Source organism: Marmota marmota, unplaced genomic scaffold (genome assembly GCF_001458135.2).
Source record: "Marmota marmota marmota unplaced genomic scaffold, marMar, whole genome shotgun sequence".
In the NCBI taxonomy this organism is placed as follows: domain Eukaryota; kingdom Metazoa; phylum Chordata; class Mammalia; order Rodentia; family Sciuridae; genus Marmota; species Marmota marmota.
Window position 1 is genome coordinate 34,978,950 of NW_026000240.1, and position 18,152 is coordinate 34,997,101.

Genomic DNA, 18,152 nt, shown 5'->3' on the forward strand with positions numbered 1-18,152 from the left:
ATAAAAAAAAAAAAAAAAAAAAAGATATTCACCCTCAATCCCCAGAAATGTGGACAAAAAAGAAAGCCAAAAGCATATAACAGAGGCTGGGGTTGTGGCTCAGCAATAGAGCACTCGCCTAGTACGTGTGGGGCACTGGGTTCGATACTCAGCACCACATAAAAAATAAAATGAAGGTATTGTGTCCAACTACAACTAAAAACAAAATAAACAAACAAAAAAACATATAACAGTGTTAGACATACATTTCCTAGCAAAGGTGAAATGAAAGACTAAAGTGTTCACTGGCTTCCCCTTTCTCCTAGATAGACAGATGACAAAGGCTAACCGAATCGTACCTTCATACCTACTGGAAACTACTTCCACAGACAGACAGCTGTTGGCTTAGTGAAATCTCCAGTCATAATGCTCAGGACTGCTGTAGAGAGGCCTACTGTTTGACATCTTCATGTAGACAATGGAAAAGGGATATAAGGGCCCTGATTATCATACCGAGCAACTTCATTACTGCATACAAACCCAGAATATTCAGCAAAGAAAGCTAGTAGAAATCTCTTTTATTCCCACCCCTAAACCTACAAGGGTCAATAAATAAAAGACTATTTCACAAAAAGAGGACAGTGAAAAATTATGAAAAATGCAACTCAGCCAGGTACAGTGGTACACACCTATAATCCTAGTACTCAAGAGCCTGAGCCAAAACTGATCACAAGTTTGAAGCCAGCTTCAGTAATGTAACTAGGTCCTAAGCAACTTAATGAGACCATGTCTCTCTCACCAAACCAATAAATAAATAAGCAAGCAAGCTTGAAACATTTAATAGAAATTCCAGAAGTATAAACACACTCACACTTGGGCCCTACTCAAAAGTAATGATCTCTGATGATCTATGATCATCAGAATCTGTATCAAGTTGTTAACTAAAAATTGGAGGAAAGGAGAATAAATGAGTGGACAGAAACATTTCACCTACCATAAACACTTTATTCATTCTGAAGTCAGAATTTCTTCCCCCCATATTATTATGTCTTTCAGAAGATCCTTAACTACTGTGTCATAAGGAGCTTAATCTACATGCATTTCATCAATTTTAATAAGCCCAAAATATAAAAATATATTTATTTTCCTAGAATTATGATTAGAAATTACCTGACATATGGAGGAAGGGGAAGGAAGAGAAAAAGAACATAATCATGTAATATCAAATGCTCACTAAGTGCCAGGTGCTATGCCAAGTGATTTACCCACATTATTCACCTAACCAAGAGTCATTATGTAATGTCACTTCTCAAGAAGCTCCCTAACCATCTCATTTATTCTTTCAATACCTTGCTTCATTTTCTCTCTCAACACTATCAAATATTGTATTATTTTATCAACTTTCTGATATCATTTTCCTCCAGTTAAAAATAAAGTTATATATACTCTGTCCTTCCCTGCAGCATCTCTAGTATCCTAACAAGAACCCCTAGAGATACTGGGAACAGAGGGAACTGAGGCCTCAGGAGGTTAAGAAACATGCCAAAGATAACCCAACTAGGGAATAACATTTGACTACAGATGCATTCCTTTCTATCTTTCTTTTCTTTTTTTGAGAACACTAAGGATTGAACTCAGGGCCTCAAGCACGTTACGAAAGCACTCTACCACAGAGATACATCCCCATCCCTGCCTTCCTTTAAGTATGAAAAATTATATTATATTATATTACCTGAGTATGAAAAATTCTCTAGAAATTTCATTCTCAAAAATTTTCCTTTCAGAACAATATGCACACAACATATGGTAAAGGCTACTAAAAGAATGCTGATTTAATCATGAAATCTATGCAGTTCAGTGAGAGGATTCTATCACATAGTAGTGCCAGCAATCTGTCCTATGAGTAGTGGAGGAATAAAAATTTAGGAAATGAGGCTGGGGTTACGGCTCAGTGGTATAGCATTTGCCTCACATGTGTGAGGCACTGGGTTCAATTCTTAGCACTGCACATAAATAAATAAATAAATATCCATCAACAACTAAAAATATATATTTATAAAAAATAGGAAATGGGGTTTGACTATATAAGGATATGGAAGGTATCTTAATGGGGATCAACTCTAATGAATACTAAAAATTAGATCAGACAAAAATATGGAGCTTGAGAGAATAGTCTATGGGATTTGTGAGCACTATTTAATCTCCAAATCCTTTCTAGATATTATTAGGTCCTTGAAGTTAGAGGCTACCCCCCATAATTATACTCCTGGCAGTACATGCCTATAATCCCAGCAATTTGGGGAGGCTGAGCCCAAGGGAGGATTGCCAAGTTCAAGGACAGTTTTAACCTTTAGTGAGATCCTGCCTAAAAATAAAAAAAATAAAAAGGGCTGGGGAATATAGCTCAGTAGCAAAACACCCTTGGGTTCTGTATCCTAAACAATAAATAAATAAATACATTAATTAATTAATTAATTGTATTCCTGAAAAACAGCACCACTTTGTATCCTATGCATAAGGACTACTATCTGTCAAAACACTCTAGTTCATAATTGAAAGATTACTGGCCCTGCTCCTGCTTTATTCACTGAACAGGGATCATTTATCAGGGATCTGGAAGACTTAAGAATGTTCCCAGAATGAAGAGGGTAAGGCAAAATGTTGGTAAGTAACCTCCTCTCAATACCATTGATGTAAATGAGCATTTTCCCAAATGTGGTCCAATAGAAAATGTGCCCAAGAAAATCCTTGGTTTTACAAAAGGCTGCATTAGTTCTGTTTGAAATTATCTTTTAGAGGACTGGATACTTCAGATGAAATTTTTTGTTGGAATGGAGGGAAGAGCCAGAAAAGAAATATTGATATTTTTAAATCAAAGATTAAACAATGCTGATAAAAATTAATGCCACTCTAGGAAAAATATATAATAATAATACAGGCGGGCACAGTGGTGCATGCCTATAATCCTAGCAGCTTAGGAGTCTGAGGCAGGAATAATTCAAAGTTAGCCTCAGCAAAAGCGAGGCATTAAGCAACTAAATAGACCCTGCCTCTAAATTAAAAAAAAAAAAAAAAAATTGTGGGGGCTGGAGATGTGGCTCAGTGGTCAAGTGCCCAAGTTCAGTCCCTTGTACTCCAAAACAAAACAAAAAGAATAATAATACAAAAGATATGGGCTGGGGATGTGGCTCAAGCGGTAGCATGCTCGCCTGGCATGTGTGCGGCCCGGGTTCGATCCTCAGCACCACATACAAACAAAGATGTTGTGCCCGCCAATAACTAAAAATAAATAAATATTAAAAAAAAAAAAAAAAGATATGGCATCTCCTCAATTATAGTTCCACTACTCCCAGAATTAAGTACTGTGGCAAAAAACTGATAGGAACAACTTGCTTATAACTTAAAACTATGTTCTCAAATTTGTTCAGACTGTTGAAAAAAACCATAAAAATATAGATTTAACCCTTTATTCTCTTCAAAACTGGAGAGTGCTGATTTAATCATGAAGCCTATGCAGTTTAGCGAGGGAGGATTCTATCATGTGGCAGTGCCAACAGTGAAAGAATAAAAATCTAGGAAATGTGGTTAACTACATAAGGAGATAAAAAATCCCCATAAAAAAATTTTTTGGAGTACAATTTCTGATAAAAACTAATATTTGCTTGATGATTGATTCAGTGATGAACACTGAATAGTCAGTAAGAACCCTTTTAAGTCAATAAGAACCCTGTTAACCCTGCATTCTCTGAGGATTTGACAGTGCTTATGCTAATAAGATGTAAGGTTATCAAAGTTTTTTCATATCAATGCTTGCTCCCAAAGCATTTAGGGTATGTCATTTCCATATCCATAAAGGGAAAATACAGCCAAAGAAGGAAACAATGTAATGAGTCATGCTGAGTGGAGCAAAGAGGAAAAAATCTCATGTAAAAACTACTTTTCTCTGACACAGCCTTCTTTTGAGATGCTGGGCTCACTGCAATCACATTGTTAAGAAAAGGCAATGGGTACATAAAAATCAATATTCCTAAATTTCTTATTCCCACTTTACAGATGGAGGAACTGAGACACCACAAAGAAAACTACTTTCCCCCAAGGAAACATTGTGTCAAGGCAAATTCTATCTATTTAGCAATTCCTCCCCAAAACTACCAGGCAGGGTTCAATTAAAAATATAGATTAGAATTCTAGGTGACAAGCCAAATAGCTCCAAATGGATCAAACATAAGATAAGTACAGATTTAGATACACCAGCTCTGACTATATGCAGTCAAGGACTTGAACATGAAATTCTAACTGGCAAAGAACAATGATGAATGCAATGGACACAATCCACTCCTCTCTCCTCCCTAATAGCCTTCTTTTAAAAGAAGCGCACATACAGGAAGGACCTTGGTGCCACAGAAGTCACCATCAGTGGACTTAACCCTTGGTCTGCATGTGACTACTGACCTAGAACTGCTGTGCCAGGCAGATCCTTGGGGACAATCAAGGATCATTCTTTGCTTCAGGATTCCCATCTCAGTCACATTCTAGAAGGAAGCTCTCCAGGCCTGTCATATTTTTCCATCTAAAGTCTTTGGAATCTAATCCAACCACAACTGGGCTCTAGTTTTTAAAACACACTCTGTACCCATTAACTCTTCTAGAGAAACATTCCCAGGCTTTAAAAAATTTCTCCTCCTAACTGTTTTTTGGTAGGATATGGTATGCACTAAAGATACTTGATTTCTTGCACCTCTTCAAAGTGAAATTATTTGAAACCCTCCCTCCCCATACATTTAAAAAAAAAAAAAAATCCTTCCAGCATCATTTGACCGAAGTATAAAGCAACCTGGTTGGCCTCCATGCATCCGATGGCATCTTCCAAGAGTGAAAATTCCACGCAGACATAGCCATAGTCGTAACCTGGGGACAGCATTTAAATACAGACGGGAGTGGTGTTAGTGCCTTGCAAACACAAAAGACACACTTAAATCCCCTGTTTGTGAACCCCTTAAACATAAGCCCTCCCAACTAGCTTCTCCCTCCCCTATACAAGGCAAAGTTGCTACCCCAAATAGAAAAAAGTACTGAAGGAGAAAGTCTGGATGTTTCTGAACTTTTGAGATTCATCCCAAACTGGCTTTTTGCTATTAACCAAGAAGATCTTTGCCCTCTTTAGCACTGTCGATCTGTTGAAGGTGCCCCACAACAGGGTAATCCCACAGAAAGTTCATGTGGGAACCCAAAACATTTCTTCTGGAAAAACAAAATCAACAAGAACACGAAATTATCTGGGGGGAAAAAAGTATCCAGAGAGAAGGAGAAGCAATTATTCAATGCTAAGCTAATAATCACCACTTTTCAAATAGAAACCACTTTCAAAGAGAAGTACTGACAGTCTGAAGTAAACATTCTGTTTAGTTATCACAGGAAGTTTCTGGTTAGCAGGGGAGAGACCATGTCAGGTCTTCTCTTTGTTTCCTTATATCAAACAACTCAAGTTGTTTCAGCTAAAATCTTTATGAAAGGAAGGAGGTATTCAAGTATAAATACTAATAGTTGGGTCCAAAATTATGTCTTTCCTATCGGGGGAAAGACAGGTGTTGCTAGCAATCAATAAATGTTCAAGAATTGTATACACCATTAGAGTTATAAAATACCCTTCACCTTAACCCTGAAGAAGTGTTATTTGTAGCATGGGCCTACAGCTGTCATGACCCCTGAGATTGGGAAGTCATGGAATTTATAGGCTGCTGAACTCTAATACTAACTCATCCTATCATTTCCCTAATACTGCCTCTATATGACAACAAAAATACACTTGTCATTGTAATGCTCCACAAGTGGCTTCCTCAGTTCCTCCACTGCCTCATAGGATAAAGAAATTTATCTCTAGAAGTGGCACTCTTTAAATGGAATATCAAGGAAAAGATGTGATTTGTTCAGATGAGAAATAAAACTCAAAAAAAGTAAAACAACTCAAAGTCCATTTCATTGTGAGCACAAAATATATAGGAACAACAGGAAACTGAATCAAGGTATCAAAGACACATACACACACAAACAAACAAACAAAAATCCTAGGGCAACAGAAAATATAACTTGGCTGGCACTATAGCTCAGTGGTAGAGCACACAGTGAGCCTGCATTGAGGCGCTGGGTTCAACCCTCACACCAAAAAAGAAAAGGGGGGAAAAAAAGAAAGTATAACTTGAAGAATATCAAATTTAGCTGGACATGGTGGCACACACCTATAATCCCAGCAATACAGGTGATTTAGGCAGGAAAATCATAAATTTGAGGGAGCCTGGCCAACTTAGTGAGAACCTATCTCAAAATAAAACATAAAAAGGGCTGGGGATATAGCTTAGCAGTAGAATGTTCCTGAGCTCAATCTGAGGGACAACCCCCCACAAAAAAATATATTTGATTAAATGAGTAGGATTCCTTGTTATGAGAAATTAATGGCCTAAATGTTTTGTTATGGTAATAATTTTTCACTTTTAGACTTGTTAAATACTCCAAGTTCACTATGAAATGTTACAATGATACCAGATGAGCCTTCCTTTGACTTTTAGGAAATGACTAGGAAGAAAAAACAAAAGCTGCTGGGCATGGAGGCACAGGCCTGTAATCCTAGCTGCTCAGGAGGTCAAAACAGGAGTTTCAAAGTCAGCCTCAGCAAAAGCCAGGTGCTAAGCAATTCAGTGAGATCCTGTCTCTAAATGAAACACAAAACAGGGCTAGGGATGTGGCTCAGTGGTTGAGTGGCTCTGAGTTCAATTCCCAGTAACACCCCCACACACACACACAAAAGAAACAAACTCTACTAGAAATGTCAGCAGTGCTTTAGGCTGAAAGGCAGATTTTCTACTCTAATTTCACATTTTAGGCTAATAGATTAAAACTAGGACCAACAGATTAAAATGAATTCAATCTGTTTAAATTTATCACAAAAGCAAGTTCTGATTAGTAATTCTTTGAAGAAACAATACACATACTTATATATATCTCATGAAAAATACAAATTGTTTTGTTACTTAATTCAAGTGAATTTTCTTGACCAAATTCAATGAATACCTGAAACATAAAATATTCTCCATTTTATAAAGGGTTCAGAATATTCTTTGGAAATTTTGTAGAATAAAAGAAGGAACTAAGATAACTGTTATCGCCAAATATCTACTGCAAACACTCAAAAGCATGTCCATAACCAGAAACAGCTAACCATGGAACAAGCAGATGTGCTTTTAAATGTGTTGATTATCTCTACAGTTATTCAAAGGAGTGCCCAGGCCAACAAAAAGTAGATGGCTTCATAGCTACCAAAATGCAAAGCATGGGAAACTAACACAAAATTGCCAAGCCTTAAGTTTCCTTCCTATGCTTCAAAAAGTGACTGGAATGACCCAGAAGAACACAGAATAGAATCTGTTAACAGAAACAGAGAGAGAAGATCCATGACAATGTCCACCTTTTGCTAAACAACAAAACTAAAATTGCTGCGAAGGAAAACATACCATCTATAGGAGACATTATCTAATAGCATCTGTACACATCAACCCTATTGTAATATTAAATTCACAAGCCCTCAATTTCTTCTGCTTGAAACTTTAGCTATCAAAAAAGAACTGAAATTTCAGGTTTAATTATACTGCATAAAACTTTTTTAAAAAGTGAAGTACTCAAACGTGATCTCAGGCATTCCATGTGTTCAAAACTCATAGTTGTACCCTGACCCCGAAGACTCAGATTGCCAAAAGACAATACAAATAATATTTATGTAGAACTTGTTGGAACGAGGCTCAATTGCAGAACCCTTTACACAGACTGATGTACTACTCATGAGACTACCTTATAAGGCAAATATTATAAATCTCATTTTACTGATAGGGAAACAGGCAAAGAAAGGATATGGTGCTAAAAGTCACCTTAATGATAAGTATCAATACTGTGCTCTTTTATCTAGGCAGTCCAGATTCTAATGAATGCTTTTAACCATACACTGGATAGCCTCTCATTCTTTTTTCTTTTTCACAAAAAAGACTGAACCCAGGGTCTTGTGCATGCAAGGCAAGCACTCTACCACCTGAGCTATATCCCCAGCCCCTTTCATTCTTTTAATAAGATTCTATATTGATTAAATACACTGAATTCCAAATTTTACCCAGTCCAGTTACATTTAGGGTCCCATATGCCTGAGAATAGCTTAACAATACAGCAGCTATTCCCATTTTAAAATATCAATGACTGGCCAGGCATGGTGGTGAACACCCGTAATCCCAGAGGTTTGGCAGATTGAGGCAGAAGGGCTGCAAATTCAAACCAGCCTGAGCAACTTAGTGAGACCTTCAGCAACTTAGCAAGACACTGTTTCAAAATATATAACTGAAAAGGGCTGGGGATGTAACTCAGTAGTAAAATATCCCTAAGCTCAATCCCCAGTACAAAAAAAAAAAAAAAGAAAGAAAGAAAGAATCTATTGCAGAACCAGTGTGAACGGGCCTGAATAAGCAAGACAGAAAGTATTCATTCAAGAAATGAGTCTACTGGCTCCCCAAATTCTTCTGAAAAGACAACTTAAATGTTTTATTATAAATGATGGCTATAAAAATTACATAGTACCATGGAAAGATACTTGATATAGTATATTTTAAAAGCTTCACAAATGAATATACCCTTGTGAATAATTACTTAAAATGTGTATTTTTTAAAAAAAGGACTGGAATTAAATACAATGAAATTAAATCTAACTCAAAGGTCAGAAACAAAAAAAAAAAAATCAGCTGTGAGATGAAAACCATGTACGTCAAATCATACTTGGAGACCCCAAGGTAAAGAATAACATACCATCTTTCAATAAAGGTAAGTCCAACATTGCCAGTTTTTCCTCCAGCGTTGCAACAGATCATTTTTCCTTTGGTTGACACCAGATGAAGTGGTTGGCTTGCATTTAAGGGCCATAATGTATGAAAAATATATTGCTTTAAGTAACAGAATCACAGCAAGCACAGTAAATGCTCACACTCAGAGAAACTTGGAAATGGAAACCAACTGAAGCCATGGCTAAATCTCATCCCCATCTTCCATGATCATTCCATGAGGGAAAATAGGGTGTGGGGTAGAGGGAGGGAGACAGGATTCAAGAAAGCATAGATGAATATACAAAAATCTGAAAATGCATATAATGCAACACAACTGTATACGAAAATGATTACAATGGTTGTATTGCTATAATAGGATAATCAGGGATTTATTTTATTTCCCAAATGTAATTTTATAATTCACAGAAAAGGTTCTTGTAGGCACAGAAGATAATCCACCTAAAGAAATAACACTCCAAAAACAACCAAACAACTTTATAGTCTAAATTGCTAGGAACCATTTGAAATCATCAATAGTAAAGTTAGTCTTGACAGTATAAAAGAGACTTTTACCACAAAGACTATCTTTTCCTTCAACTATAACTTGCTGAGAAGAAGACAGGTGGGCTAATGGGTCTTTACAGGGATTGAACCCAGGGCATTCTACACTGAGTTACACCCTCATCCTTTTTATTTTTTATTTTGAGACAAGGACTCATTAAGTTGCTTGGAGCCTAAGTTGCTAAGGCTGGCCTCAAGCATGTGATCCTCCTGCCTCAGCCTCCCGAATCCCGGGGGTTACAGCATGTACCACCACATCTGGATAAATTTATCTAAGATAAATCTTTATCTTAGATAAACTGGTAAATGATTCCCCAAATTCTGTGATGGGTCCTAGCAAATTACTGAACTTGAAGGGGGAAATTATGGGAAGGATAGCTTTGTAGCCAAGTCAGACAAAGTGTAGATAACCTTGAAACTTGACACTGGCAACTGGTGTCTGAAGAAAGGGGTTTTTGTAATTGTTGTTGTTTTTGCTGCTAGGATGCAACACAGGGCCTCACAAGTCATGCAAGCCCTCTACACTCAACCCCCAATAAAAGTGGTCTTGAGGGACTGAGTTCTTAACTTAAACCTGTAGACTCTTAAAGTTCTTAACTTAAACCTGTGGATTCAGATAGTATCAGAATTTAATTGCACTGAAGGACACCCTGTTGGTGTCAGAATGGATTGGTGTCAAGAGGAGGAAAAAAACCTTTCACCATCTCTCTGCTTCCATGACACAGGAAACAAGCATTGCTTTCCACTAATATCATTCTTGAACAAGTTCATATATCCAACTCTCAATTTCACTTGAGATTTATTTTCTCCCTACTTTACACCCAAGTTCAACCGCAAACACCACTGTTTCTAGGTAACTTACGGGCAGCACTAGTCTTTCAGGCAGCCATTTTTAAATAAATAGAGGCTTATTCTTGATTAAGATTTCCCCCCAAAATGGTCCATTTCACCAGATCTGTATATACATTTGCCAAACATATCCATTCCCTCATAAACAAGGTGAGCACATTCTAGGGTTCCATATTAATCCAGAAACTAAAAATTTAAAAAAAGTTTTTCTAATAAATAATAATTTCTAAAATGACACAACAGAAACTCTACTCTCAGGCTAGGGGTGTAGCTCATCATTAGCATACCCCAAATCCTGGTTTCCCTGACAAGCACAAAAAGAAACAGAAAACTCTATTACCTTAACATGATACACAATATCATTAGAATTGCACGGTTTTTTGGGTTTTAGTTGGTTTTGTTGTTGTTGTTTTGATACTGGGATTGAACCCAGGGGCACTTAGCCCTTTTTTATATTTTATTCAGAGATAGGATCTTGCTGAGTTGCTTAGGGCCTTGCTAAATTGCTGAGGCTGGCTTTATTTAAATTCACAATTCTCCTACTTCAGCCTCCCAAATTGCTGGTATTACAGGCATGCACCTCCATGCCTAGCCACTGCTGTTTTAAAAATTAAGTCTGTTAGGAAAATTTTCTTGAGAGATTCTACACTCAAAGCTCTATTTCTACCTTTTACACCTGTTAGCTTGTCCTTTGGGGATGAATAAACATATCCTTAAACCACAAATAGTATTTAACTAACAAATCACACAAAATGTACATATAGCAGCTGGGAATTTCTATATTTCTTATATTGCACATGATACAACATAAGACAATATCGCTGTTAATTTCTTCTTTGATTTAGAGACAAAGAATGGAAAATGTTTGGTTTGTGACATAAACCCAGTTAATATAAGTCTCTAGGGAAAACTAATGAAGTTTGGTTGAATGTGATGATTTTCCTATTTTACTATCACTTGGGGACATTTGATTTTTTTTTTTTTAAATGACCTTATCTAGCTATATTCTTTTCTCTTTTTTTAACATTTATTTTTTAGAAGTAGTTGGACACAATACCTTTATTTTATTTATTTATTTTTATGTGGTGCTGAGGATTGAACCCAGGGCCTCACACATGCTAGACAAGCATTCTACTGCTAAGCCACAATCCCAGCCCCTAGCTGTATTCTTTTCAGCATAGCTGTGAAATGCTATTCCACAGCCCTTTCCCCAGTTTTTATACCAAGAGATTTTTCTATCATGTGTTTGATAATTATGACAACCAGCATTCTTTTTTTTTTTTTTTGCAGTGTTGGGGGTTGAACCCATGGCCTCATACATATATCGGTAAAGGCACACTACCACCTTGCAGTCACATGCCAAGCCCCCAAAGTTTTACTTTTTTTCTGTGTGTGGTGCTGGGGATTGAACCCAGGGCCTTGTGCATATGAGGCAAGCACTCTACAAACTGAGCTATATCCGCAGCCCTCAAAATTTCACTTTTGACAAAAGCAGAAGCATGTGTGAATGTCCAAAGTAAGCACAGGACAAAGGAATGTTTTGTTTTGTTTTAATCTGAGTTCCCTGCTCCTTCTACTCTTAAAGCCACTGAATGAACGATAGACATAAAGATGCCTCTTCACGAAAAATGAAAAAAAAGAAAAAAAAAATGATAGGGATGGAGGCAGGGAGTATAGCTGAGTGGTACAGTCTAGCATGCACAAGGCCCTGGGTTCAATTCCAAGCACCACAAAGAATGGGGGTTGAGGAGAAGAAAAGGACACTTCTCCAATACTGGAACCTTTAAAAGTTTCTAGGTATAAAACAGCTACTCTCCTCTAGTATTACAAAGAGTGGGGAGATAGATATGCACTGGAGCCAGACAAGATGGCATACACCTACAATTTGGAAGGCCAAGGCAGAAGGATAGCTTAAACCCAGTAATTCAAGGTCAGCCTGGGCAACATAGCAAAACCCCATCCAAAAAACATAAACAAAACCATATATTGGAATACAGGTATAATCAGTCTTCTTTCAGTAAACACACCAAAAAGCTATATCCATCTATATTTATTTTTCTCTACTTTTCTGATCATTTCCTATAAGACCCCAGAAAATTTTGTCTCTACAATTCAAGGCACATGGGCTGGGGTTGTGGCTCAGTGGTAGAGCACATGCTTAGCATGTGTGAGACACTGGGTTCAAGTCTCAACACCACATAAAAATAAATAAAGGTCCACCAATAACTAATAAAATAAAAAATAATAATAATTCAAGGGACATCACAAGTTAAATACATACTGATCTGACTAATGATTACCTTCAAGCATTCATTTAGGTGTTAGTCTTTTAAATTTTGTTGCTCCTAAATGTCTAAATTTTTTAATGTGTCCCCCAAAGTTCATGTGTTGGAAACTTAATACCCAAAACAACAAAGTTTGGATATGGGGCTATTAAGAGGTGATTAGGTCATGAGGGTTCTGCCTTTATAAATGAATTAACGTTATTGTGGGAGTGGGTTTCTAATAGAATGAGTTCAACCTACTTCCTCTCACTCCCTGTCTCGGCCTTCCACCTTTCACAATGGAATGACACAGCACAGCATGAAGGCCTTTGCCACACATAAGTTCCTTGACATTGTAGTTCCCAATCTCCAGAACAATAAGAAAAAAAAATTCTTATAAATTACCCAGTCTGTGGTGTTCTGTTATAGCAACACAAAAATAATTAACCACATCCTATTGTCATCCTATAGTAACTTTATGATTAGAAATGACCAAGCGCTTTTCATCAATAATTATCTAAAGTAATAAATTCTTCAAACTTTCAAGCAAAAAGAATCTGATGTGTAAGAATTCCCAGATTCCTTTACAAAAACAGAAGATGCTATGAACTGTTCAGAAAAGGAATACAGAACATTTATTCCAGATACCCATTTTCCACAAAAATTGAGGCTCCTTACAGTCAAATATTGTGTTGCTCATGTTCATCAGCTTATACCCGGCATCTCAATACACCCAGATATTGCTTAGATGAATGAATCAATTAACAATTAACAATACAATGGTGAGCCACATACTAATCAAGATGGCACATATTTGGTGGATAACACAAAAGAATGAATTGTATCAAGGTTAAAGAGCACTGTTATATTTTAAGATGAAAATATAACATTTTCTAGGCATAAAATAATGAACTTAACTGAAACTAGGGACAGTCAATTATGAACTCTATCGGAAAGATGTAAGTACCAACCAGGCCTTTAGTATCTGAACTTAAATTCCGTATATTCTCTTTACTCATAATAATATCTTTAAGAAGTCAATCAATTTTTTTGTGTGACTTTTCAGTCAATTTTCAAGAAAGTTTTTTTTTTTTTTTTTTTTAATGGAAACAGAATTCAAACATTATTGATTCACCCTTTTAAAGTTTATAGTTCACCACCAGGTGCAGTGGCTCAGGCCTGTAATCACAGAGGCTAGGGAGGCTAAGGCAAGAGGATAACAAGTTCAAAGCCAGCCTTAGCAACTTAATGAGGCCTTCAGCAACTTAGAAAAACCCTGTCTCAAAATAAAAAAAACAGAAAGAACTCAGTGATTAAGCACTCTTTAATATAATAATATAATCCTATTTATAATTATAAAACCTTGACCACTAAGCCAAAGACACCTGAACATTTGGCAAAACAGGTCAATTCAGACTAGTGAAGCCAGGAATATTTCTACCTCGAGAAGGGTTCAATCCCAGGTACAAAAACAAACAAACAAACAAAAAAAAACCTTAGCACTCAACCATATATTCACAAAGTAGAACAACTACCATTCTACCTAGTTTGAAGAAGGGCTTTATTTAAATCAGATAGAAGAGCTAAGTGATAACCTAAGAAACATGGAAGCAGGTAAAAATCAATTTATATTAAATTACATACATTACATTTACAATCAATTTACATTAGATTGACCACTAGTATGGTCTCATTTCCTGAAGGTAGAAACAGTAAGCTAGAAAGCATGAGCACAGAACAAAGGGAAGGTAAGGGCTGGGGCTGTAGCTCAGTGGTAGAGCACTTGCCCTACATTAGATCCTCAGCACCACATAAAAATAAAGACTTTGTGTCTATCCACAACTAAAAAATATTTTTTTAAAAAAGGAAAGTTAAAGGAAGAAGCCAATGTGTGTGTGTGTGTGTGTGTTGGTAGACCTTATTTATACTGAGAATTAAACCCAGTGCCTCTAACAAATGTGGGGCAAGTGCTCTACCACTGAGCTACAACCTCAGCCCAAAGCCAATGTATTTTAAAATCCTGTAAATGGTTTTTATGGACGTTCTGTAGCCATTGCTCATTTAATCTGATTGTATAAAAGACTTCCCTTCTCTGGGATGAGGCTGTGAGTTAAGGAGGCCCCAGCACTATAGGGACTGATTAATAGCCATTTTCTTCTTACGGCTCCAACAGAGGACAACTCTTTAGTAAATTATTTTAATCACCAAAAAAGCACAGGAAACCCTATTTATAATTATTAAACTTTGTCCACTAAGCCAAAGACACCTGAACATTTGGCAAAACAGGTCAATTAAGACCAGTGAAGCCAGAAGCATTTCTACCTCAAGAAGGGTAAAGAACTCACAGAGGTCTGTAGACAAGAGTTCAGACACCTTCCTTAACCAGAGAGGCAACCCCACCTCAACTAATGGTTCTGAGGAAGAGACTACAACCTGCCTATGTCTCAAAACTGATATTTCAGAATATGCAAAAATATGCAAGACCTGGGTTGGAGCTGTAGCTCAGTGGTAGCACACATGAGGCACTGGGTTCGACCCTTGGTACCACATAAAATAAATGAATAAAAAGTAAAAGCAGGGCTGGGGATATAGCTCAGTTGGTAGAGTGCTTGCCTCACATGCACAAGGCCCTGGGTTCAATCCCCAGCACCACAAAAAAAAAAAAAAAAATTTAAATAATAATAATAATAATAATAATAATAATAATAATAACTGTAACTTTATCCTTAAAAAAACAAAAAAAGTAAAGGTAATTGTGTCCATCTACAACTAAAAAATAAAAAGAAAAAGAATATGCACAATCTGGCAACTTCTTTAATTGGGGGCTTCTGCCAAGATTTCCATGCTCAGGGCCATATAGATTGGAAGCCCATGAGAATAGCATTTAATCTGAGAAAAAGACAAAAAAACAAAAAACACACCCCACAATTGAACTTGCTCCTCTTTCCTACCATCACTCGAACTACTCAGTCTAAGAACTCAGATTTTTGTCTTATTTTTATTTTTTCCCTTTGGGTGTTTTGGGGGGGATAAACCACAGCCTCATGCATTCTAAGCATGCACTCATTCACTGAGCTACACCCATAGCCCCTGGATTTTCTTACATGGCACCAAAAAAAAAAAAAAATGGCAGTATCTTGAGACACCTAAAGCAAATTATCTCCTGCAAATTTGGAAATATTCTGATGGACATAGAAAAAAAAAAAAGAATAGCAGAGCATAGGACAGTCCCTTTTCTAAAGCATTTTACACACAAATCAAAATAGATAACTTCAAAATCTATTCAGAAAAGGACTCTACCCTCCAAAATAGAACAGTAATTAAGACGATCAGTAAAAAAGATAAGGAGAAAAAAAAAAAAAGTTAAAATGTTTGCCCATCATTGTCTTGCTATAGCCTAAAAAAAAGCCACCTCTTCCAACTCCAGATTTTATGTGTGGTTTTACATAGAGACTTCTAAGGTGACACAGTTCACCAACCCAAACTCACCAATCTGGTGGTCCTTATTTATGAATAAAGAAGATGTTAAAGATGTCTCATTCTCAGATCTAAAATGAGACCTGGATACAAAAAAGTCCCCCGCAAAAAGCAACATACAGAGAACCAATAAAAGTCCATGATTGTGTTAAAACTTCCCTTTCAGAAATATGAACTACCAACTAGCCAATTCTTGTTAACTTTAAGGGATTTCAATAAAGGAGCTCAAACTAAAGAATGACTTAGCACCCAGGAAAGAATGTGAATTTCATCTATATGTCATCTATATGTTACCTAGCATGAATGAAGCCCTGGATTTGATACTCAGGATGGCAAAAAGGAAGAGGAAAAGAATGAAAAATAGGGAAAAGGAAAGGGACAGGGAGAGGAAGAGGGAAAAAGAAAAAGGAAGAGGAGGAAGAAGTATCAGCAGCAAACCCTGAAAAATGAATAGTCCTAACCAAGCCCTGAAAAGACATTTTAACTCTCTTAGGTCACCCTTCCCTTCATTAGCTAATAGAACTAAATCTCACACTTCCCTTGACACTAAAGCTTAGTACCTTATCATTCCTGCAGTCTACAGTAACTTCAAACTGTCACTTCCCTAAGAGTCCAAAAAGCCCCTATTCTGCAGCAACCAACATATCATCTAATGAGGTTAAAATATATTATGACCAGGCTGGGCATGGTGGGCACACCAATAATCTCAGTAACTCGGGAAACTGAGGCAGGAGTTCAAAGCTAGCTTCAGCAACACACAGAGATCCTATTTCAAAATAAAAATAAAAAGGGATGGGGATATAGTTGAATGGTAGAATATGTGCCTGGCATGCTTGAGGCTCTGGGCTCTATCCCTAGTATCAAAAAAAAAAAAAAAAAAAGTGTGTATACAAGTAGACAAGTTTTCCATTCCCAGAATCTATACAAAGGTAATCATTTTCATAAGAGAGATAATATCTTAAAACAAACGTAAAGCTTACAAAACCATAGCTCATTAACAGAACTTTCTACTGGAAAGTCTTTGGGTAGGGAAGTTTAAAATAAATAAGACAAACCCTAGGTCATTTCAAAAATGACTAAATTTAACCCAACTTCCAGGCCCTCTCCCCAAGCTTACCTGATCTCTCCAGCACCAAATCATGGAATTCTTCTCTAGGTCAGCCATCCATTGCCTCCATAAGATTCACCCGGCCCTAAGACCACCTCCTGGTATTTTATACATTTTTATTTTTTTAAGCTCTGCCATCTTTCCTTAAAGCTATCTGTGAACATACACCCCAAATGTGGTAAAAAAATCTGATTAAGACTCTTGGTGGAAGGCAGGAGCTTTTTAAGTTTTAGAGATGCAACAAGTACATGTAATATTTTCCAAGCAGCCTATGGTCAATTTCTACCTAAGAAACTAAAAGTGTTTACTTGTCTACTCTGTGAATGCCAAAAAAAGCTGCAAAATGTGCACTGGCACTTTTTTTTTTTTTTTTAGGACAGAGGTACTAGGGATTGAACTCAGTGGGGTACTTGACCACTGAGCCACATCCCAAGCCCTATTTTGTGTTTTATTTAGTAACTCGGTCTCGCTGAGTTGTTAGCACCTCGCTTTTGCTGAGGCTAGCTCTGAACTCGCAATCCTCTTGCCTCAGCCTCCAGAGCTGCTGGGATAACAGTCATGTGCCACTGTGCCCGGCTTGTGCTGGCACTTTTAAAAAATTTTTTTTTTGGGGGGCTACTGGGTATTGAACCCAGAGACACTACACTACCACACTAGTTTTGAGTTATTTTTAAACTGTGCAAAAAGTTCTAGAATTAAAGAATCTAGCTGGGTATAGTGACACACACCTATATTTCCAAGATCACAAGCAAGGCCAGTTTTAGCAATTTAGCAAGACTCTCAGTAACTTAGCAAGACTCTGTCTCAAAATAAAAACTAAAAAGTACTTGGAGTGTAGTTCAGTGATAACGCACCCATAAGTTCAATCCACAGTACAAAAATATAAAGAATCTAAACAAACAGTTAATCAAATGCAGTGGTTCTCACAATTCAAGGCACATCACAACCATCTGGAGGCCTTGTTAAAGCACAGATTGCTAAGCCCCACCTCCAGAGTTTGTGATTTGGTAGCTCTAGGGGTAGGGTCTGAGAATCTGGATTTTTTTTTTTTTTTTTTTTTTTTTT

At 36.9% G+C, this 18,152-nt stretch overlaps 1 protein-coding gene across 1 annotated transcript in view; it reads right to left on the bottom strand.

Annotated features, from left to right (window-relative positions):
* The window catches only part of Rbm6 (RNA binding motif protein 6), a 100,895-nt gene that overhangs the window by 45,318 nt on the left and 37,425 nt on the right, over positions 1–18,152 (bottom strand). Inside the window, exon 6 of the mRNA XM_048794057.1 lies at positions 4,814–4,887. Coding sequence (XP_048650014.1) covers positions 4,814–4,887 — 74 coding nt within the window. The remainder of the gene's footprint in view (positions 1–4,813; positions 4,888–18,152) is intronic.